General features: G+C 38.0%; 1 protein-coding gene across 2 annotated transcripts in view; it reads right to left on the reverse strand.

Annotated features, from left to right (window-relative positions):
• Positions 1-24,580, reverse strand: part of SCYL2 (SCY1 like pseudokinase 2) — a 77,135-nt gene that overhangs the window by 23,157 nt on the left and 29,398 nt on the right. For both annotated transcript variants that reach the window (XM_036759751.1, XM_036759752.1), the window contains exon 3: positions 8,869-9,026. In XM_036759751.1, the coding sequence (XP_036615646.1) occupies positions 8,869-9,026 (158 nt within the window). The remainder of the gene's footprint in view (positions 1-8,868; positions 9,027-24,580) is intronic.

A 24,580-nucleotide genomic window follows, 5' to 3' on the forward strand; every position in this document is an offset into this window, starting at 1 on the left:
ATGTGGTTGAAGACACAATCCCTCTAACTCTCTTTTGACTCTGTATTGATTCAATTTCCTAGTTCACTTCCAGAATTTAATACTTGTTAGGCATACACCACGTGCCTATAAGGTACTGTGTACTACCTCCTCTAAGAAATTCAAAGCTAAACAACAGTCCCCTCAGAAAACTTAAAACATTGACACACAAAAATATAAAATGTCTTCAACTTGAGACACAAAGAGTATTAAGGCTGGAAAGATCAGGGGCTCTTCACAAATGGAGCTGGTACTTCATTTGCAAGGCAATGTGACAACTGGGAGACTCTGAGCAGAAGAACACTTTGAAAAATGTGTTCTAAGAAGGCTACTGTGACAATTTGCTTAGGGTAGGCTTCTTCCATTTCATATGCATTACATGTCTGCCAGGGATCAGTCCTGAGAACTTTCTTATTCCAGTTCCATCGACTTGACTTGACTATCAGCTCTCTGCCAATGATTCCCAAATTTGTAGCACTAGGCCCAACTTCTCCCCTGTAACTGGCCCTCTTCACCTGGGTGTCTCTCCATCGCCTCATACTCAGCCATCTCAAAAGAACAGCACCTCTCTAACCTATTCCCCACTTCCTCCTCCTCCTCCTCCCCGTACTGAAGAGATGCTGCCATTCCTTCAATCACCTAGACTAAGGTTTCTTAAACTTTTTCCCCGAGACCCCTTCAGCATTTCTTAAACTGAAGGTTGTGAGGTCATGACCCACACTTTAAGAAGTGCTGATCTAGACTGGAAACTTGGTCATCTTGTCTACCTATTCTTCATCCATTTACATTAGACATTCACTGAGCACAACAAGGAGGGTGAGTCAGGAGGATACAAAGAACAAAACATAGTCACTGTCTTGGAGTAAACTAAAAGCAAGCTGTGCTGATAAAGACAAACACCAATACCCCGAGGGAGTATATAAGGGGCATATGAAAGAAAGAGACAATAAGGGCTAGCTGATGTCTCAGAAAGGACACATTATTAAGAGCCTGAATTATTAATGATGGTGGCCTTCTTCACAGAGAAGACTAGGCCTCCTTCTTTAAGTTAGATCTAGCCACCTTTCAGAAAAGACAAGATTTGGAGAAAATGAAGTCATCCCAGTTGTGAGGAATAGCTTGAGCAAAGACGCCAAAGTAGAATGCCCATAGTATGTCTGGGAAAAGATGAGTAAGAACGGACCGGGCAAAAAAAAAAAAAAAAAACCACGTGCATGAAGAAAAAGGGGAAGTTTGGGCCAAGATGTCTGCCTGAACATCAAGAGGCAGCCCTTCTCCCACACTTATACCATTAAAAATCTAAAAATAATACCAGATCAAATAAAGATCAAGAAATCCAATAAGTAACTACATTAAATGACTTCACCCACTCCTAAATTGCAGAAAAGGTCAGCCAAAAGCTGATGGGCAACAGAAAAGAGAGCTATGCCAAGACTGTCAGAGTCCACCCTCAGGCAAACAAGCAGGCGGCTTTTCAGTGCATGCAACAGGGACCAGCCTTAGGCTGGATCCAGAGGCCACAGGAGCCAAAGACTCACCCAGAAAAACCTCAGCTTTCAAGAAAGCCAAAGAGTGGTCCTTGGAAGCAACCAGACACTTCCCAAGAGACCTTCCTGCCTCCACTCCCACGACTATTCCACAAAGGGGAAGGCAGGGAGAAGACACAGAGCAGGAACACAACTAAGTAGAATAAGACACATCAAGCTTTACGTAAATTTGCATAACACAAATTCAACTCCATAAAGAATTCTAAGAGAAATCTGCATCCCCCCTCCCCCCAAAAAACTCAAACAAATCCTATGTTAACTTTACTCTTGGTGCTCTGCTCCTGCCCCTCAGCTCAGCATCTGCAGCCCTTCCACCCCACAAACCCTGCCAAAAAAAACTAAAAAAAAAAAAAAAAACCCTCCAAATGAAAGCAGAAGAATAGACAGGTAGTGAGACCACCACTGCCACCTCTGGACTGGGGGCTTGACAGGGGCTTAGTTTTAGAACTCAGAGAGGAGGCCTTTGGCCCACTCTGCCTTACCTTCTGCATGTCTGGCCTGAGTATGTATGTCAGGTAACATGTGTCTGTTCCCAGTTCCCATGTGTTCCTCCTCCTGCTCTCACTTCTCTGTGCCTGGCTCTGACATGCCTGGCCCCAATGTATCCTTGAACCATGTGCTGGCCCCCTCCCTCCATCACAGCCCCTTTCCTGCCTCTCTCCCTCCATTTCCCGTGTCTATGGGCAAATATTTACATCAGGTAAAAATCACTTTACTTAGAGGTCTATGAATAGTTCACTTACATAAAGTAAGAACTAGCTGTATAAGGTCAAATGTACAACAAAGGGCATCAGAGAAAGAATTTCAGATAAGATGGCCCGTAAGTTGAGACTTAAGGGGAAATGAGCATCCTGAGAGATGTAAGTATGAAGGGTACACATTCCAGGCATGCTGGGTGGCTTCTGAACACAGATAAAGGCAAGAAATAACGTGTCAAGTTTGGAGACCATGTACGTAGTATCCGGTCTGGCCATAAGAGTTCCCAAAAGGTAATAATAGGAAATAAAGCTGGATCAGTGGGTAGAAGCCAGGTTGTAGATGACTATAAATGTTAGACTAAACCTTCTTTAACAGCGGAGGGCAACAGTCTGACCCACACTTTGGAACAATCAGTTTCTCTGCTATGTGAAGGATGGATCGGAGAAGGGAAAGAATGGAAGTAGGGAGGCCATTAAGGAGACTATGAGAGTCATCCAATCAAAAACTGATGATGCAAGCTCCTTAAAGTAAAGCCAGGGTGTCCACTTTTCTTGTATCCTTTGCACAGTAAGCATTTAATGTCTGTCCACTGAATGATCAAATGGGGTAAAAGTTGTACGGGCAGAGAGAAGAGAACAGATGCTTGAGAAAACTACAGAAGTAAAACTGACAAGACTTGGAAATGATATGAAGTGAAACAGATAGGAATTCCTCATGACTGAGGTCACAGGTGGTAGCACTCTCAAAAGAAAAAAAATAAATTAGGAAGTAAAGCTAGTGGGGAAGACAATGAATTCTGTTTGGGACAGTTAAGAAGTCACTGGAAAATTAAGAGAGCACTGGGAGCACAGAGAATAGCGCTTCATTCATGTGTGGTGGTCACAAGTCAGACTGGCAAGTGCTGAGAGGTACAGTGGGAATAAAAGCAACAGTCAAAGACTTAAACTTTGATCAGTGCAGCGGCCAGCAAAAATTCCAGAGGACTGATGATGAAGCATGCTACCCATCTTCCTTTTTTTTTTCTTTTCTTCTTTATTTATTTAATATATTTAGTTTTCAGCATTGATTTTCACAGGAGTTTGAATTACAAATTTTCTCCCCATTTCTACCCTTCCCCCCACTCCAAGATGGTGGATATTCTGGTTGCCCTGTTCTCCAGTCAGCCCTCCCTTCTGTCACCCCACTCCCCTCCCATCCCCTTTTCCCTTCCTTTCTTGTAGGGCACGATAAATTTCTACGCCCCATTGCCTGTGTATCTTATTTTCTAGTTGCATGCAAAAACTTTTTTTTTTGTTTTTGAACATCTGTTTTTAAAACTTTGAGTTCCAAATTCTCTCCCCTCTTCCCTTCCCACCCACCCTCCCTAAGAAGGCAAGCAATTCAACATAGGCCACATACATGTCATTATGTATAACCCTTCCACAATACTGATGTTGTGAAGGACCAACTATATTTTGCTCCTTCCTAACCTATCCCCCTTTATTGAATTTTCTCCCTTGACCCTGTCCCCTTTCGAAAGTGTTTGTTTTTGATTACCTCCACCCCCCTCTGCCCTCCATTCTATCATCCCCCCCCCCTTTTTTTTAATCTTCTTCCTTCTTCTTTCCTGTGGGGTAAGATACCCAATTGAGTATGTATGGTATATTCCCTCCTCAGGTCAAATCTGATGAGAGCAAGATTCACTCATTCCCCTCTCACCTGCCTTCTCTTCTCTTCCTATAGAACTGCTTTTTCTTGCCACTTTTATGCGAGACAATTTACCCCATTCTATCTCTCCCTATATCCCTCTCTCAATATATTCCTCTCTCATTCCTTAATTTGATTTTATTTCTTTTACATATCTTTCCTTCATCTTCAACTCACCCTGTTCCCACTCTCTCTCTACACATACATATATACATACATACACATTCCCTTATTCATATATATATAAACATATATATATATATATATGCATATTCCCTTCAGCTACCCTAATACTGAAGTCTCATGAATCATACACATCATCTTTCCATGTAGGAATGTAAACAAAACAGTTCAACTTTAGAAAGTCCCTTATGATTTCTCTTTCTTGTTCTTTTTCTTTATTACCTTTTCATGCTTCTCTTGATTCTTGTGTTTGAAAGTCAGATTTCCTATTCAGCTCTGGTCTTTTCACTTAGAAAGCTTGCAAGTCCTCTATTTTGTTAAAAATCCATATTTTGCCTTGGAGCATGATACTCAGTTTTGCTGGGGAGGTGATTCTTGGTTTTAATCCTAGCTCCATTGATTTCCGGAATATTGTATTCCAAGCCCTTCGATCTCTTAATGTAGAAGCTGCCAGATCTTTGATTATTCTGATTATGTTTCCACAATACTCGAATTGTTTCTTTCTGGCTGCTTGCAGTATTTTCTCCTTGATCTGGGAGCTCTGCAATTTGGCGACAATGTTCCTAGGAGATTTCTTTTTGGAATCTATTTGAGGAGGCGATCTGTGGATTCTTTCAATTTCTATTTTGCCCTGTGGCTCTAGAATATCAGGGCAATTCTCCTTGATAATTTCTCGAAAGATGCTATCTAGGCTCTTTTTTTGATCATGGCTTTCAGGTAGTCTAATAATTTTTAAATTATCTCTCCTGGATCTATTTTCCAGGTCAGTGGTTTTTCCAATGAGATAGCTCACATTGTCTTCCATTTTTTCATTCCTTGATTTCTCATCAAGTCACTAGCTTCCACTTGCTCCAATCTAATTTTTAAGGTAGTATTTTCTTCAGTGGTCTTTTGGACCTCCTTTTCCATTTGGCTAATTCTGCCTTTCAAGGCATTCTTCTCCTCATTGGCTTTTTGGAGCTCTTTTGCCATTTGAGTTAGTCTATTTTTTAAGGTGTTGTCTTCTTCAGTATATTTTTCAATATTTCTCTGGGTGTCCTTTAGCAAGTCATTGACTTGTTTTTCATGGTTTTCTCACATCCTTCTCATTTCTCTTCCCAATTTTTCCTCTACTTCTCTAACTTGCTTTTCCAAATCCTTTTTGAGCTCTTCCATGGCCTGGGACCAGTTCATGTTTTTCTTGGAGGCTTTTGTTGCCGGCTCTTTGACTTTGTTGACTTCTTCTGTCTGTATGTTTTGGTCTTCTTTGTCACCAAAGAAAGATTCCAGAGTCTGCGACTGAATCTGGGTGCATTTTCACTGCCTGGCCATATTCCCAGCCAACTAACTTGACCCTTGAGTTTTTCAGTGGGGTATGACTGCTTTTAGAGTTTAGAGAACTATGTTCCAAGTGTGGGCGGATGCGCTGCCACACCAGCACTCCTCCTTGCCCAAGAACCCCCAACCCGAACTGGACTTAGATCTTCAGCAGGCTCTTCACTCCTGCTCTGATCCGCCAATTGATTCCTCCCACCAGGTGAGCCTGGGGCTAGAAGCAACTGCAGCTGTAGTTCTGTAGCTGCCCCACCTCCTCTGCCCCCAGGGTGGTAACCAAACTCCTTCTGCTCCAGCAGCTTTTCCCACTAACCTTCTCTGTTGTCTTTAGTGTTTGTGGGTTGAGAAGTCTGGTAACTGCTGCAGCTCACTGATTCAGGGCGCTAGGGCCCGCTCTGCCTGGCTCCTGGTCTGGTTGGTCCGCGCTGCTCACGCTGGGCTCTGCTCTGCTCCCCTCCGCTCCCAGCTCCGTGGGGGATAGGCCTCACCCAGCAACCATCCAGGCTGTCCTGGGCTGGAGCCTTGCTTCCCTCTGCTGTTTTGTGGGTTCTGCAGTACTAGAATTGGTTCAGAGCCATTTTTTATAGGTTTTTGGAGGGACTCGGTGGGGAGCTCACGCTAGTCCCTGCTTTCCAGCTGCCATCTTGGCTCCGCCCCCCTGCTACCCATCTTTCTATAGAGATGATGAATTGAAGGTACAGATGAAACATATATTTTTGGACACAGGCAATGTATAAATCTGTTTTCCTTGACTACAAATATCAATTACAAAGGTTTTTATTTTTCTTTTTTTTCCCCCAATATGGGGAAGGGAGATGAGATAGAAAAGATAATAGCAATAGGGTATAAGGAAATAAGTAAATAAGAAAGAGAAAGAAAAGAGGACCACCAAAACATTTTTTAATACATAGAAGAGAAAAAAGGTCACAACAAAAGAGAGAAGCAAGACAACTTTGAATGTTAATGCTGAATTTATTATAGTTTTAAGAAAGATTATATTGTACTTCAAAGGAAAAGCAAATTGTACAAAATAGAAATTCACAATTTCATATACAATCCTCTTTTTGTCCTACTTTGTATTTGAAAAATGTTCCTTTTAGCTAATGTTTATTAAGTTTAGAATATTTTTTAATACACAGAAATGAACAGATACTAAGTTCAGAAGGAGACAGACAACTGTTATTATCACAATAAAAATATTAATAAAAAGCTTTAATACAGCTCTATGGTGTCATATGCAATCCTTTTTCTGTTCTTTCTATAAGGATATGTTAAAGTTAGTTGAAGTTTGTCAAGTTCATAACAGAAAAGACAATTTTAAACAATACTGAGAATTGAGTCGATGGTGAGGAAATAGAGAAACTAAATAATTCTAGGAGCTTGGCAGTGAAAGGGAGGAGAGATATAGGAGAGGAGTATGAAAGAATGGAGGGTCAAATGAAGATGTTTTAAGAATGAAGCAGATGTTACCATGATTTTAGGCATTGGCTAAGGGAGAGTAATAGGTAAAGAACTTAAAGATTAGTAGTCCAAGTTCATGGCTGATGCCAGAGATGACTAAATAAATGGATTTGCCTCAGCAAGGAAAGAGCCACCCCCTCCTCAGAGAGAGGCAGTGAGGAGAAGAGGTTTTAAGGAATGGAGCAGAGATAAGGGAAATAAACAAGAGATGACCTGGATTTCCTCAGTAAAGTACAGGGGACCAGAGGTGGGGTGGGGGGAGTTATAAGAACATCTAGCAACAGAAAAAGCCATGGAAGAGACTTCAGCACTTTGAGAAATAAAAAGAAGGTTTAGAACAGGCACAGAATGGAGTGAGACAGTCCATCAAGGAAGACCAATAGCTACTACTGCACAGAAATGAGAATCCCGTGAGTGGACTCATTTGTTACAGTGGTGTGGCTTCCTCCAGTAGTGTTTATGTAAGATGGCTTATGTCTCAGTAAAATCGAGATCATTTGCTGACAAAAAGAGCAAGCAAGTGAGATCGGAAACTTAAAAAGTATGAAAAAGATTTGCAATAATCAGGGAATGTAATAGGGTGTTGGCCATGGATAAATGAAAGGACTGCAGAATAGCTGTGAGGGTCCAATTGATACTATGATGATTTTGTAGTGGACAGTGTATCTTTTGAAACTGCTTGAGCTCCTAAATCTTTTTTCGTGTTATAGACCCTGTGGAAGTCTAGTGAAGCCTACGGACCCCGTCTCCAAGTAATATTTTAAAATAATTGAAGGAAATGTCAAATTTCAGTTAGAGGTTACCGAAAACAAAGATTAGTTTTTCACTCTATACTTTATTCATAGAGACTCTCTTCAAATCTACCCATGGGCCATGCATCCAAATTTAAGAACACATTTTTAGAACAAGACTTGGCAGTCTAAGAAAACAGGTAAAGGAAAGAAACAAAAAGTGATCAAGGTCATAAACTGGTATAATGTGAAATAAAAGGATAGAGAAAATCTACAATACTAGAGGAAGCAGCAACAAAATGTCTGGTTTTAGAGTCAAAGTTAGAATTAAGCTGATTAGAAGAAAATGTTGAAAAAACCAAGCTTTCAATCAATGTAAAGAATACATTTAACAGGTCTGAAGAATAGGAGAGACAGAAGATAGGATATTTGAATTAGAGAAGCTACAAGTTGTAAATCAGACAAATTTTCGTCATATCATGCTCCAGGAATCTTCTGTTCAATTACTTCATATTTCCTATTACATTTAATTAAAACTCCTCTCTTGGGTTCTTAGGGAATTATATAATCTGCAACCAATACAGTTCTATTTTCCACTATCTGCAGCATCTCTCTGATGTAGTAAAGCTTTCTGTCCTGTCCATTCTATGTTGCAAACACACCATGCTCATTGCTACTTCCTTCTATCTGTATGCTCCTGCTGTTCCCCCTCCATGCACCTAAAATACTTTCCTTTCTTCCTCTCACCTTCCAAATCCTACCTTCTTCTTGACCAGTTTTTGACTCATCTCTCTCCCTTCTAGGTACTCCTATGGCACTGAGCACCACCCAATTTAGTATTTAAGTACATGCCGTCATAAGAGTTTTCCAACATTTCCTATTTGTTGTCCCTTCTCCTTAAGTCACTTAAGGGAAAGGACTGTGTCATAAAATTTCTGTATTATCCATATTGCTTAGAACAATACTAATAACCCAGTAGGATCTGAATGGCTTGTCCACTGAAAGTATTTAGAAAAGTCTTTATTGACATTGATTCTTCCTACCACTATCACTCACAAAGATCAAACAAATAACTCTTAGGTTAGATCATTTAAGCTTTTTGCCAGTTTCCAGTGCTCAAATTGTAAAAATTTCTGTTTGGATTATCATTTCAAATTTTGTAAAAAGATTCAAACTATAAAATCTCTTGATTGATTTATTAAATCTGTTTAAGCTACCTAAAAATTTACCTGGACTCTTCTAAAGGATGTTGGACGGTAAGAAGTCGAGGGTGTCGAAGCCGGGTTAACTGTTGGACTCCTCGTTTCAGAGAATCAATGATCTGGTCCTTTTCAAATTTTTGATATTTGTCAATCAGCTTTTTATCAAAGACGAAAACAGCCACTTCCTAATAAAAAAAAATTATATGTAACTAATTTTAGTCAGAAATATACACAAGCAGTACACATTTGTGTGACAACTTGTCTAACAGAAACACACAAAAAACTACAGTCACAAAAATTTTGTTAGACAATATAAACTACTCAAATTTGAAATAGAATATATTATTTTTCTAAAAAAGAAATGCATTTTTCTTGATTGGAGAAAAGCTGACTTATTTGGGAAAAAAGTATCTACGACATAAATCTGAGTATTTAAAAAGTATGAGACACAAGTGCTTTTCTTAGGAGAGGGAAAATGGCATTTCCCCTGCTTTTGAGGTTTCTGATACCAGTGTGACATGCAAAATGAAAGTATGTAATGTGCAATGCATCTTTCATCTATAGTAAACGTTTACCCAGAACCCAAAACCAGAAAACTCAAATAATTAAGTTTCAGAATTCTATATAATAGGTATTCATAATGATCAAAAATCCCTGAAGTAAACATGAGTGAAAGAATAAAAAGTCTTTATAGATGCATGGCCATATTGCACAATGCCTCCCCTTATTCCCAATACAAACCTGCTTGAAATCAAGACCAAAGAGGTAGTCAGTAAGAAGAAACTGCTCTTTCACCTTCTCTTTACCTTTCATCTTTCACATCTTACCTAAAGCTGACTGCAAATAAAAGTCTATCACACACACACACACACACGCGCGCGCGCGCGCAAGCATACCACCTGCATTTCTTGCTTATTAATTCCCTTAAGAAAATTTCTGCCTTCCCCCATTGTATTTGTGTGTCAAACACATTTCAAAGTAGGTCTGACAGTGTAAAGAGTAGTGCTAATGTAATGCTACATCATGGAACTGGAAAGACCCTAAATCTTGAAACAAAATTAACTATGAGAACCTATATTATCAGTCTCTAAGACACCTGAAAATTACTCAGAAATCACCTTCAAAGCTTCATTAAAATATCCTCCCCTAAATAAATAAGTAAATAAATAAATACAATAAGTATTTTCTGGAAGTACTTTAGAAATAATTATTTATTTAGCAACTTTTCTGTTTTAAAAATTCATTACTAATTTAATAATACAGTAACAGTATTACTTTTTATTATATGTGTGTATTGTATTTCTATTACGTTCTGGATTAAATATAACTTTGTGAGTTAACCTGGAAAGCTAACCACAATTTATAAATCATTTTCAATGAGAAAAAACATTCCAAATCCCAACAAATGACCTGACATATAAAGGAATTATTCTAACAGTCTATTTTGAGTTGAAGTTTTACAATTAATTATGAAAGTATGCAGAATTTTATAATTCTCTCGCAAGTGGTAATCAATATATGGAATAATTAACTCTTAGTAATTAGGGTATTCAATTCATCAGAAAATCTCATTCCCCAAAGACCACACATACATAACAGAGGAGTAACATTGATGGTTTCTGTCTTTCGTTACAATAAATAGCAACATTTTTAAGAAACTTGGCCCAAAAGCCAGACAAACAGGGAGAGAATTAACTATGAAACCTACAGGTTGATCTTATTTTATACTTTAAAAGAACCGTAATCTATACACAATAGACTTGTAAATTTTTGTATAATAATTTTCTTCTGTTTTGATATATATATATATATATATATATATATATATGTATGCAAATGTCCTCTCTAATTTATTTGAATAAAAAGCAAAATTAATTAAAATAAAAAGAAACTTGGCCTAGAAATTTTTATCAAAAGGGACTTTCCATTCTTTGTTAATTCATAAGATTTAACCTAAATAAAATAATTTGATATATTTGTAATTCAACTCCTGACTGAATAACAAAGGGTAAAAGTATTTGGAACTCTTGTTTTCACATTACTTTTTTTTTTTTTTACATTAACAGTCTGATAAAATGTTAGGGTCATAAGATCAGAATTTTAGAGCTGGAAAGAACCCTAGGTGTTACTCAGTCCAATACTCTCATTTTATAGATGAGGCTCACAAAGGTCAAATGACTTGCCTAGGCTCACATAAGTAGCATGTGGCAGAGCTGGGATTATAATTTATTTTAAAATAAAGTAAAAATTGTAAGTTATCTGACATTAATATATTATTGTCATAAGATCCCAAGTTACTCTGAGAAACAAAAATAATTTTTTAATAGCAGAACTCTTTCTGGTGATGCTACATGGTTACAATCCACAGACTACTGCAGTCTCTTTCTTTTGCATTTTTTTTTTTTTTAGTTTTCAGCATTGATTTTCACAAGAGTTTGAATTACAAATTTTCTCCCCATTTCTACCCTCCCCCCCAATCCAAGATGGCGTATATTCTGGTTGCCCTGTTCCCCAGTCAGCCCTCCCTTCTGTCACCCCACTCCCCTCCCATCCCCTTTCCCCTTCCTTTCTTGTAGGGCAAGATAAATTTCTACGCCCCATTGCCTGTGTATCTTATTTTCTAGTTGCATGCAAAAACTTTTTTTTTTGTTTTTGAACATCTGTTTTTAAAACTTTGAGTTCCAAATTCTCTCCCTGCCTCCCTTCCCACCCACCCTCCCTAAGAAGTCAAGCAATTCAACATAGGCCACATGTGTATCATTATGTATAACCCTTCCACAATACTCATGTTGTGAACGACTAACTATATTTTGCTCCTTCCTAACCTATCCCCCTTTATTGAATTTTCTCCCTTGACCCTGTCCCCTTTCGAAAGTGTTTGTTTTTGATTACCTCCAACCCATCTGCCCTCCCTTCTATCATCCCCCCTTTTTTTTAATCTTCTTCCTCCTTTTTTCCTGTGGGGTAAGATACCCAATTGAGTATGTATGGTATATTCCCTCCTCAGGTCAAATTTGATGAGAGCAAGATTCACTCATTCCCCCTCACCTTCCTTTTCTTCTCTTCCTACAGAACTGCTTTTTCTTGCCACTTTTATGCGAGATAATTTACCCCATTCTATCTCTCCCTATCTCCCTCTCTCAATATATTCCTCTCTCATCCCTTAATTTGATTTTATTTCTTTTAGATATCTTCCCTTCATCTTCATCTTCAACTCACCCTGTGCCTGCTCTCTCTCTCTCTCTATATATATATACACATACATATATACATACATACACACTCACATATACATATATATAAACATATATATATATATAAACGTGTATATATATATACATACATATATATATATGCATATTCCCTTCAGCTACCCTAATACTGAAGTCTCATGAATCATACACATCATCTTTCCATGTAGGAACGTAAACAAAACAGTTCAACTTTAGTATACTGCAGTCTCTAAAGAATCAAAATAGGTGGCCACCTAAAGTTTCACGCAGAGAAAAACCGTGTGGAGGGTTAAGCAGTGTGTAATATTAGCAACAATAGGTTACATGGCAAGAAGAGGCATAAAAAATACCAAAAAAGTGCGGTGGTCACATATTGAAAACTACAGGCGTAGTAGAGGAAGACTCCGAGGACAATGTGTTGCTCCTACGACGGGGATCAAGGACCTTCTAAAACATCATGAAGCTCCCACACCGCCCAGGCCCGTATTTTTCCTCACTGTAAGGGACCCTTGTTTCCCTTTACTACACAGGCAAAAGTAGCAGCTGAAAGTACTTTAAAGGAATATGACTCCAAATAAAGATCCCATACACTAACACAGAGGTTTGAATGATCTGTTCCCTAAAGGCCATAAGACACATTCCAGTCAGAATGTCTTTGAGTCACTACAACTAATGACCCAGATGCATATGTTTTTGTGCCTCATGATCATTCACGTGCATAAGTCCTATTTTAGAGGAAGATGTTCTGTCACATTTTATAAATACATCTAATTTAAATGTGTTTGTTTGAACTGCTTTTCTTTTCTTTTAATTCTTTATTAGAAGAGATGGGTGGGGAAGAGGGGAATTTACAAATGAAAGTGATGTAAAAGCAAAAGCAATCAATAAAAATGAAAGTTACATCATTCAAAACATCTTATTAAAATGGAATCTTTCCTTTTTCTTTTTTAAAAAGTTATGTGCTTAGTAATTAATTCATTCACTCACTCAATTAATATTTGTTAAACACCTGCTGTGTGCCAGGAATTGTGGCGCTGGGGATAAAAAACAAGAGGCAAAAGACAGTTCCTATCCTTATTACGCTTAATACTTTAAAGTTTATAAAACACTTTCCTCACAATTTAGCAATACTGATAGTAAAATGGATCTGTAAATTAATTTAGGCAGTATTTAATTTTTATCATACAGGGATGGCCTACCCATGAACACTGGTAGTAAAATGGAAACTAGGATTAGACCTAGTTTCAAATGCTTCTTCAGACACTTATTACTTGTCTGGCCCTGGGCAAATCACTTCACCTCCCTGGGCCTCAGTTTCCTCATCTGTAATTATTAAACTAGATGGCCCCAAACCCAATTAAAACTTTAGCCCTCTAAGACCCCTAAGTTTATTACCCTGTATATTTTACAGGCAAGAAAACAGAGACTCAAAGAAACTGACTTGGAGACAGTCATACAGTTGGAAAGGGAGTCTTTCACTAGGACAAGTCAAACAAACTTCATTTATCTTTTTCTACTATTGCTATCTCTTCAAGCTATCTGCTCCAGGACAACTTCACACAACCCCACTTGATAAATGTTTAATGAACAAATCTTCTCCTAAGCTGAGAAAAGTCTTTGCCCAAGTTCAAACCCTCTCTAGCCCATATTTGAAATAACTTCTACAATTTCATCAAATTTCAGGCTAATCTCAAGATATAAAGCATTCAATTTCCAAAACTCCCTCCTCACTTAAACATTCTCTTAACATAGGGAAGAGAATTTGGAACTCAAAGTTTGAAAATCAGATGTTCAAAAACAAAAAAAGTTTTTGTATGCAACTAAAAAATAAGATACACAGGCAATGGGGCGTAGAAATTTATCTCGCCCTACAAGAAAGGAAGGGAAAAGGGGATGAGAGGGGAGGGGGGTGATAGAGGGGAGGGCTGACTGGGGAACAGGGCAACCAGAATATAAGCCATCTTGGAGTGGGGGGGAGGGTAGAAATGGGGAGAAAATTTGTAATTCAAAATGTTGTGAAAATCAATGCTGAAAACCAAATATGTTAAATAAATAAATTGCATTTAAAAAAAAAAACATTCTCTTAACATATTTAAATTATTTACTTATCATTGCACATTGATAATACTGTAAGAAACACTTCCTAGTACCTTATCTATTTAACCTGTCTTTAAATAGTATTTTCTTGGTTCTGCTTACTTCACTCTGAAATAATTCATGTAGATCTTTCCATATTTCTCTATATCCATGGCATTCATCATTTTTTATAGCACAGTAAATTCCATTACACCCATGTACCACAATTTGCTGGCAGAAACCTGCAGCCTCTGGCCCTCTAGGTCCTCAGAAGTGGCCCTTTGACTGAATCCAAACTTCACAAAACAAAGCCCCTTAATAAAAGGATTTGTTCTGTCAACCTTGGACTCAATGAAAAGGTAGAACCCAAGGACCTAGAAGGCCCCGAGGTTGCAGGTTCTCCACCCCTGGTCCCAGTCAATGGATATCTATGCCATTTCCAATTCTTTGCTATCACAAAAAGTGTTGCTATAAGTATTCTGACATATATGAGGACTTTCTTCTTACCAACACCTTTCCTGGGGTTTAAGTTCAGTAATAGTATCTCTGGTTCAAAGAGTAAGGGTATTTTAGTAATTTTAGCATAACTCTGGCTTCGTTTAAGACCCTTAAAATTCTTTCTTTTACTGCAAGTCTCTGCCAAACCCTTTTAATTCTAGTGTCTTCCCTCTCCTAATTATTTCTTATTTATCTTGAAAATATAAATTTGTTTAATTTGTTTGCATTTTGCCTTTTTGTATCCTTAGCACAGCACTTGACACAGAGGAGGTATTTAATAAATGTTAATTCCAAATTGTCTTCCCAAATGATTGTACTGACCACCATCACAGATCCACCAACAATGCACCAGTGGACTTCTTTCCCAACAATCTTTTCAATACTGACTGTTCCCCATTTTTTGTCATCTTTGCCAATTTGCTGTGTGAGAAGTGAAATATTGTTTTCATTCACAGTGTTAGTGATTTGGTGCATTCTTTCAATGAGGTTGTTCATATTTTATACTTTTTTTTTAAGAACTGCCTGTTCATACCCTTTTATCACTTATCTTTTGGGGAATGACTATTAGTCATATATACTTAATAACTGTTTATATATCTCTTGGAAATCAAATCCTTATCAGATATTATTAACATAGATTCCCCTCCTCTCTTCTTAACCTAGGTACATTCTGTGCAGATACTTTTCACTTTCATGTAATGAGTTAACTACTTTTTCTTTTGTAGCTGTCTCAATCCTTTGCTCAGTTTAAAATATATCTCCTATCTATAATGGTGAGAAGTGGATGATCTTCTCTTGTGATTTTCTACAGTATGATCTTTAATATTAAAATCAGATAAGCATTTAAAATGTATTATGGAATACAGTGCAATAAAGTATTGGTCTAAGCCTAATTTCTGCCAGTCTGTTCTCCAGTTCTCCCAGTTGTTTTTCATCAAATAGAAGTTTGGTTTTTTCCCCTGAATAATTTATGTTTTCCAGCTTACTTAACACTGGTTTGCTGAGTTCCATTATTTCTGATTCTCCCTTGATTAGTCTGTTCCAGTGATCTACCTCTTTATTTTTTAACCAATACCAGATGACTGCTACTTTATAATTTAGTCTAAAGCCTCTAAATGCTATCCTTCCTTTGATGCTACTACTTCTATGCATTACTTCCCTTGATATTCTAAACTTTTTGTTTTTCAAAATGAATTTTATTATTTTATCAATTTGCAATAAGTATGTCTTTCATAATTGGTATAGTATTAATTTAGGCAGTATTTAATTTTCCTTATATAGCAATGGCCTACCCATGAACACTGAATATTCCTCTGGCTATTTAAGCTGTTCTTTATGTCTTTAAGAAGCACTTTGGGGGTAGCTAGGTGGCGCAGTGAGTAGAGCACCGGCCCTGGAGTCAGGAGGACCTGAATTCAAATCTAACCTCAGACACTTGACACATTTACTAGCAGTGTGACCTTGAGCAAGTCACTTAACCCCAACTGCCCTGCCTCCCCCGCTCAAAAAAAAAGCACTTTGTAATTGAATCTATACATGTCTTATGTGTGCTGTGGTAGATTGATCCCCAGACACTTTATACATTGTCTAATGATTAAAAATAGGATTTCCTTATTATTGTTTCTGGGATTTTGTTACTATTATATAGAAATACAACTAATAGTTGAAGGTTTATTTTGTAGCCTGAAAATTACCTGAATCCACAAATAGGTTATTTTCCTCCTCTAACCATTTTTGGAAATAGATCAAATAGTGCTACTGCTTGGTCAAAGGGAACATGTGGTTTTAATACTGATACCAATTTGTTGCCCACGATTCTTTCTGCCATAACGTAGTTTCCTTGTTCATTCCTTTTTATGTTTTGAATGTTTTTGCTTTGTCTGATAACATGACTACCAGTGCTGTTTTTTTGGATTCACTTGCATACTAATTTTTCCCCTGGCCCCTCATTTTTGTTTTGTATGTCTTTGTTTTTTAAATGTTTCTTGTAAGTAATAGATTGTAGGATTTTTTTCTTAACATGCTTTTCCATTTTATTGGATTGTTAATCCATTTACATTTGAAGTCATTAGTTAGATTTTATGTTTCCCTCCATTTGTGGCTAATATTCCTTTTCCCATATTAGTATTTTTCCCCTCTTCCTCTGCAAGCACAATACTATGTCTTTTCAGCTATTTTAATCTGATCTATTTTAAAACAACTGTTTTCCTCACCCGCTCTCTTCCTCCTCACCCTCAAGTGTACCCCCTATCATTTGTTAGTTGCTTCCTTAGTTTTTGCTTATTAGTTCCTTTTTCTTTCTCACTTTTGACCATGTACTAAATTCTTCCTCTTTTTTTTCCTTTCAGTTAAATAGTTAAGTGGATGGAGTTCCCTTGCTTCTCCCCACTTCAACTTGTTTTGTTCATTAGTTTTAAAAATTTCATTCTTTTACCCCCTTCCCCAAAGAGGATTTCTATTCTCTCATTTGCTTCATTATTTATCTTTTCTTCATTTTCTAGACTTTTTTCTTTCCACCTGAAATTTTTGATAAATTTCTGTCTTTTTTCATTATTTTCCCCTACTGTTCACTTTATAACTCTCTCCCCGCCTCTGATAGTTTCCTTGGGAGGCTCGACCTCAAGTTCCAGCCTTCCCCTACAACAGGCAATTTAGAGCTCGCCAGCTTCAGACTTGGCCCCAAGAGAGTTCTGGAGAGATAAAATTAGCCCCAAATGGATTCTGAGCTCTTTCCCTCTAGTCAAGTAGAATGCCACATAGCCACACAGGTGCCTCCTTTCCTCTTTTCCTCTGGCCAAGCTCTGTTGTGGCACAGAGCACCCTCATACTGCTATCACAGTCTGAGCAAATTATTGTAGTTAGGATCTCTGCAGCATGAGGTGGGATGGGGTGTCAAGATGAAGGGCTGAATTCTTTTAGCAAGCTTGTGGGTCAGCTTGTGCAGCACTACTACAGTAGGTGGTGAGGGAGGGAATGTTGAATAAGGAAGTTATGGGGTTAGGAATTCTTCTATTATTAGATCATCAAGTCTTTACCTCTGAGTTCTTGGTGGCCGAGACAATGGAAACAATCGAAAACTGCTTCATCTCTTGCACCTAATTCCTATTTTGGAGAGGTCTGAGAGGTCATGAGAAGCAAAGAAAATGTCTAGTCCTCCATCTTGTTGGTAATGTTATCTGGGACCCAATTTACTTTCTAAAAAACCAACCCATACTCTTCTTTAAAAATTCCTGTGACTCCTCCTTCCCAGGAACTACTTGAAAACTAGCAGTGTATGCCACTCCAATGACATTTAATCATATACTTCTTTGTACTATATCGCTCAATTTTTCATGTATTATGTATACGGTAACCAAAATTCTAAAAAGTCACAGCATGTCAAATCAGAAAGACGGCCTTCCTGTTATCACTTGGCACTATTTAAGTAACAGCATCTATCATCTGATCAAAAAGCTAAAAATGCCAGCAACCAGCCTTTTCAATCCAATGAGTTAAGAAACGTTACTAAATACCAGATACTGGGGTATAAAGACAAAAAAATGACAATTGCCCATGCTTTCAAGAGGTTTGCATTCTATGGAGGGGCTCCAGTGATTATCAATTTAAAGAAAATATCCCATGTAAACAGTCGCATGTGTATGTGATGGTTTTTAAGAAGTAAAATAATTAAGGGGATTATCAAAGAAGGCTGCCCAAAGAAGGAGGCCTGAAATGAGTCCTAAAGGAAGCCAGATATTCTAAGAGGCAGAAGGAATAAAAAAATGTGTTTCAGACACAGGAGACAAACAGCTGGGTTAGTCCATATTTCAAGAGAAATCTCCATTATCTGTCTCCTGCCCTTTGCTGTATTTGCCTCTTATGTCTGAAATGCACTCTTTTATCCCCTTAAAAAAAAAATCACACACACACACACCCTATTTACATAGGATATTAACAATGGCAGAGAAAGACAGTTTGATATATTGCCCTGTGGTGTGCACAACACTTTCTTCATGACAACCCTGTGAGGTAACTATTATACCTGTTTTACAAATGAGGAACCTGAGACATGGAGGAGAATTAAGCCTCCTAAGGTCCCACAGCTAGAAAGTTCAGTTAAAAACTGAATCTAGGTCTTGTGGTTCCATATCTACTTTTTGTATTTCAACAAAATTTGGCTTCTTAAAAACATGAAAAAAAGATATTTTTCAAAACCTGATAGAATTCTTTCCTAGAAAATTAGTTGGCAGTGGCCCAAGATGGCAGCTGGAAGGCAGGGACTATTGTGAGCTCCCCGCCCAGTCCCTCCAAAAACCTATAAAAAATGGCTCTGAACCAATTCTAGTACTGCAGAACCCACAAAACAGCAGAGGGAAGCAAGGCTCCAGCCCAGGACAGCCTGGATGGTTGCTGGGTGAGGTCTATCCTGCATGGAGCTGGGAGCGGAGCAGAGCAGAGCCCAGCGTGAGCAGCGCGGACCAACCAGACCAGGAGCCAGGCAGAGCGGGCCCTAGCGCTCTGAATCAGTGAGCTGCAGCAGTTACCAGACTTCTCAACCCACAAACACCAAAGACAACAGAGAAGGTTAGTGGGAAAAGCTGCTGGAGCAGAAGGAGTTTGGTTACCACCCTGGGGGCAGAGGAGGTGGGGCAGCTACAGAACTACAGCTACAGTTGCTTCCCGCCCCAGGCCCACCTGGTGGGAGGAATTAAGTGGCGGGATCAGAGTAGGAGTGAAGAGTCTGCTGAAGATCTAAGTCCAGTCCAGGTTGGAGGTTCTTGGGGAAGGAGAAGTGCTGGTGTGGCAGAGCTGGCGCATCCCCCCAGGCTTGGAACATAGTTCTCTTAACTCTACAAGCACTCATACCCCACTGAAAAACTCAAGGGTCAAGTTAGCTGGCTGGGAATATGGCCAGGCAGCGAAAACGCACCCAGATTCAGTCGCAGACTCTGGAATCTTTCTTTGGTGACAAAGAAGACCAAAACATACAGACAGAAGAAGTCAACAAAGTCAAAGAGCCGGCAACAAAAGCCTCCAAGAAAAACATGAACTGGTCCCAGGCCATGGAAGAGCTCAAAAAGGATTTGGAAAAACAAATTAGAGAAGTAGAGGAAAAATTGGGAAGAGAAATGAGAAGGATGCAAGAAAACCATGAAAAACAAGTCAATGACTTGCTAAAGGACACCCAGAGAAATACTGAAAAATATACTGAAGAAAACAACACCTTAAAAAATAGACTAACTCAAATGGCAAAAGAGCTCCAAAAAGCCAATGAGGAGAAGAATGCCTTGAAAGGCAGAATTAGCCAAATGGAAAAGGAGGTCCAAAAGACCACTGAAGAAAATACTACCTTAAAAATTAGACTGGAGCAAGTGGAAGCTAGTGACTTGATGAGAAATCAAGATATTATAAAACAGAACCAAAGGAATGAAAAAATGGAAGACAATGTGAGCTATCTCATTGGAAAAACCACTGACCTGGAAAATAGATCCAGGAGAGATAATTTAAAAATTATTAGACTACCTGAAAGCCATGATCAAAAAAAGAGCCTAGATAGCATCTTTCAAGAAATTATCAAGGTGAACTGCCCTGATATTCTAGAGCCACAGGGCAAAATAGAAATTTAAGGACTCCACAGATCGCCTCCTCAAATAGATTCCAAAAAGAAATCTCCTAGGAACATTGTCGCCAAATTGCAGAGCTCCCAGATCAAGGAGAAAATACTGCAAGCAGCCAGAAAGAAACAATTTGAGTATTGTGGAAACACAATCATAATAACCCCAGATCTAGCAGCTTCTACATTAAGAGATCGAAGGGCTTGGAATATGATATTTCGGAGGTCAATGGAGCTAGGATTAAAACCAAGAATCACCTCCCCAGCAAAACTGAGTATCATGCTCCAAGGCAAAATATGGACTTTTAATAAAATAGAGGACTTTCAAGCTTTCTCAGTGAAAAGACCAGAGCTGAATAGGAAAATCTGACTTTCAAACACAAGAATCAAGAGAAGCATGAAAAGGTAATCAAGAAAAAGAACAAGAAAAAGAAATTGCAAGGGACTTTCTAAAAGTGAACTGTTTTGTTTACATTCCTACATGGAAAGATGATGTGTATGATTCATGAGACCTCAGTATTAGGGTAGCTGAAGGGAATATGCATATATGTGTGTGTGTGTGTGTGTGTGTGTATATATATATATATGTTTATGGATATATATATGTATATGTGAGTGTGTATGTATGTATATATGTATGTGTATATATATATAGAGAGAGGGAGAGGGCAGAGAGTGAGTTGAAGATGAAGGGAAGATATCTGAAAGAAATAAAATGAAATTAAGGGATGTGAGAGGAATATATTGAGAGAAGGAGATAGGGAGAGATAGAATGGGGTAAATTATCGCGCATAAAAGTGGCAAGAAAAAGCAGTTCTGTAGGAAGAGAAGAGAAGGCAGGTGAGGGGGAATGAGTGAATCTTGCTCTCATTAGATTTGACCTGAGGAGGGAATACCATACATATTCAATTGGGTATCTTACCCCACAGGAAAAAAGGAGGAAGAAGATAAAAAAAGGGGGGGATGATAGAAAGGAGGGCAGATGGGGGTGGAGGTAATCAAAAACAAACACTTTCGAAAGGGGACAGGGTCAAGGGAGAAAATTCAATAAAGGGGGATAGGTTAGGAAGGAGCAAAATATAGTTGGTCCTTCACAACATCAGTATTGTGGAAGGGTTATACATAATGACATGTATGTGGCCTATGTTGAATTGCTTGACTTCTTAGGGAGGGTGGGTGGGAAGGGAAGAGGGGATAGAACTTGGAACTCAAAGTTTTAAAAACAGATGTTCAAAAACCAAAAAAAAAAAAAGTTTTTGCATGCAACTAGAAAATAAGATACACAGGCAATGGGGCGTAGAAATTTATCTTGTCCTACAAGAAAGGAAGGGAAAAGAGGATGGGAGGGGAGCGGGGTGACAGAAAGGAGGGCTGACTGGGGAACAGGACAACCAGAATATACGGCATCTTGGAGTGGGGAGAGGGTGGAAATGGGGAGAAAATTTGTAATTCAAACTCTTGTGAAAATCAATGCTGAAAACTAAATATACTAAATTAAAAAAAAATTTACAAAAAAGAAAATTACTTATATGCTATAAAAATATCACAGGTAATGAACAAACATTTCTCTAAGCTAACTTAATTATGTAGTGCAGTGGATAGAGAATTAGCCACAGAATCAGGGGACCTGTATTCAAGTGCCATCTCTGCCAGATACTAGTCAAATGACACGGGGCAAGTCAACATCTTTTTAAAGAATTCTATGATAGAATTTAATATTACTAGATAGTTTAGATTGATAAACAAATACAAAACTAGTCATTTCTGACTTAAATGCTTTAATGTGTGAAGTTCTTTAAACGATATTAGTATGGCAACACCTACAAATACAAGAACCCTTGAGAAAAGAATTTGGATTCTGCCATATGGTGGCGACTATGTCCAATTCTACATGTGGCACAGTGTATAAAACATGATTAGCAATCAAATGTTTATTGCAGAACAATTTTTCCAATGAATCCTCATGATTAGCGTATGAAAAAAGATGGATTATGTAACCAAAAAGGCTATGAAATCTCTAAAAGCAAGCATGGTAACAGGAACAGATGTACCTATCCTAATTATTTCGAAGTAGTCCTATATTTTAAGAGGAACAAAAAGGTAAACTCTAAAAACAGACACATGATAGATTAAACTATGAGTTTTGGTAATTTACAATAAATGTAATTTTAAAAATCAATAGAGAAGCACTCCAAAAGAGAATTACCTAGGTAAATGCAACTAAGGTGGTATTGCAATACACAGACTGTCCAGCCTGGAGTCAGGATGACCCCTGTTCCTGAGTTCAAATTTGGCCTTAGACACCTACAGCTGTGTGACTCTGGGCAAGTCACTTAACCCTGACTGCCTCAGTTTCCTCATCTGTAAAATGAGCTGGAGAAGGAAATGAGAAACTACTGCTCATCTTTGCCAAGAAAGCTCCAAATGGGGTCACAAAGAGATAGACATGACTGAAATGAATGAACAACACCATCTAAGTAAAAAGACTTTCATCAGGGAACACAGAAATGTTCTCAGAAACATACTTTGATAATTATCTTTTTAAAAGACTTAGACTATCTAACTAAAATTTAATCCTGCAACTTAATGTCAGAGAGCTGCAAAAATTCATGAAATTAAATGACACATGAGGACTATATACTTAGGTAAAATTAGAATGCCACTATGATCTTCTGAACAGTGTGGCTATTTCTTTGCTACATGAAAAGCAGTAAAACTGATATATCTAATGGTATAAAACAGCTTACAATGACCTTTTTTATTGGAGGGCAGATTCAAAACTATGATTTCATTGGTACAGAGAACTCTATCAATATGGGCTGGCATCTCTTCAGCATCTAAGAGAGCTTCCAGGGGTCATAAGAACATTAAGTGACTTGGCCAGACTCTCACAACAGGTGTGTGGGTACAGGTCAGCGGGGGCACCTGAACTCAGATCATCAGAACTCAGAAGTTAACATGCTGCTCCTTCCTACTTGCATAATGTTCTCATCTCAAAATACTTCATTAGTTCTTTTCTTCTGGATGGGTGACTCTGGCCTTTCCTCTGGTTCAGAGCAAACTCAGGAATGTAGCAGGTTGCAATGCAGATGTTCGACATGCTTGGAGAGTAGGTGTCAACCTGCACTACAGGAGGGAGTTCCTCATTTGAGGAGTTCCCTATATCATTGAAATCATAATTCCAGATCCTATCCCTATCTCTAATATTCCTGTTAGGGTAGTATAATCCCCATTTGAAACTGGAGTATGGAAAAGTAAAGCTGGTTGTTCAAGGACTCACCAGAAGCTGGGACTACAAGGCAAATATTTCCCAACTACATCTTAATTTATTTTTGTCCCTAAGCACACGTATATACAAGGAAAATATTTTTCAAATATACTGTACAGTCAAAAACATCCCTTTCCTCACCAGTTTTTACACAACTTGCCTATTCATATTCATCAGATTGGCAAAGTTGATTTTAAAAAAAGAAAACAACAAATGCTGGAGGGACTGTTCAAAAACAGACACACTAATGCCTCATCAGTGGAACTATGAATTGGACCAGCCATTCTGGAAAACAATTTGGAACTAAACCCAAAAAGTGTCTAAATCATACAACACTATAACTAGGCCAAAGAGACAAAAGAAAGAAGGACCCATCTGTATAAAAATATAGCAGCTCTTTTTGTGGTGGCAAAAAATGAAGAACTGAGGGAGTACCCACCAAAGAGGAAATGGCTGAACAAGTTAGGGTAAATGAATGAAATGGACTATTACTGTATCATAAGAATGTCCAAAAGGACAGGTTCCAAGAAACCTGGGAAGACTTGTATGAACTGATGCACACTATAGGCATGCTGTGCTGCTCTTACAGATAGGTGGCAGATTCTACACATATTATATGCAAATCATACACACATGTGTGTTTATATGCATATATAAATGTACATACTACATTTATGTGTGTATGTATGTATATATGTGTATACATACACTAACACACATATATACATATATGTAGCCAACAGAGAAATTTATTTTGCTTGTTTATTATAAGGATTTTCTTTTCTTTTTTTATTCCCTATAAAGGAAATGGAGGGAGAAAAAGTAGATTTATATTCATTGAAAAAGTAAATTTCAAAAAAGAAATGTAAATAAATGACTTGCCTAGATAAACTAAATAATATTTTAAAGACAAGTCGGAAAGTTAAAGCTCTTTCACACTAAATGTCATTTGAGATGAGGACACATCTCAAAACACAATTCAATTCAAAAACTGGAAATAAGATTAGCTGGAAAATGTTAGGCAACCATAGCCTATAATCACAGCCATCAGTTTTAATCCAAGACTAAAAA

The sequence above is a fragment of the Trichosurus vulpecula genome, chromosome 5 (genome assembly GCF_011100635.1).
Source record: "Trichosurus vulpecula isolate mTriVul1 chromosome 5, mTriVul1.pri, whole genome shotgun sequence".
Lineage (NCBI taxonomy): Eukaryota > Metazoa > Chordata > Mammalia > Diprotodontia > Phalangeridae > Trichosurus > Trichosurus vulpecula.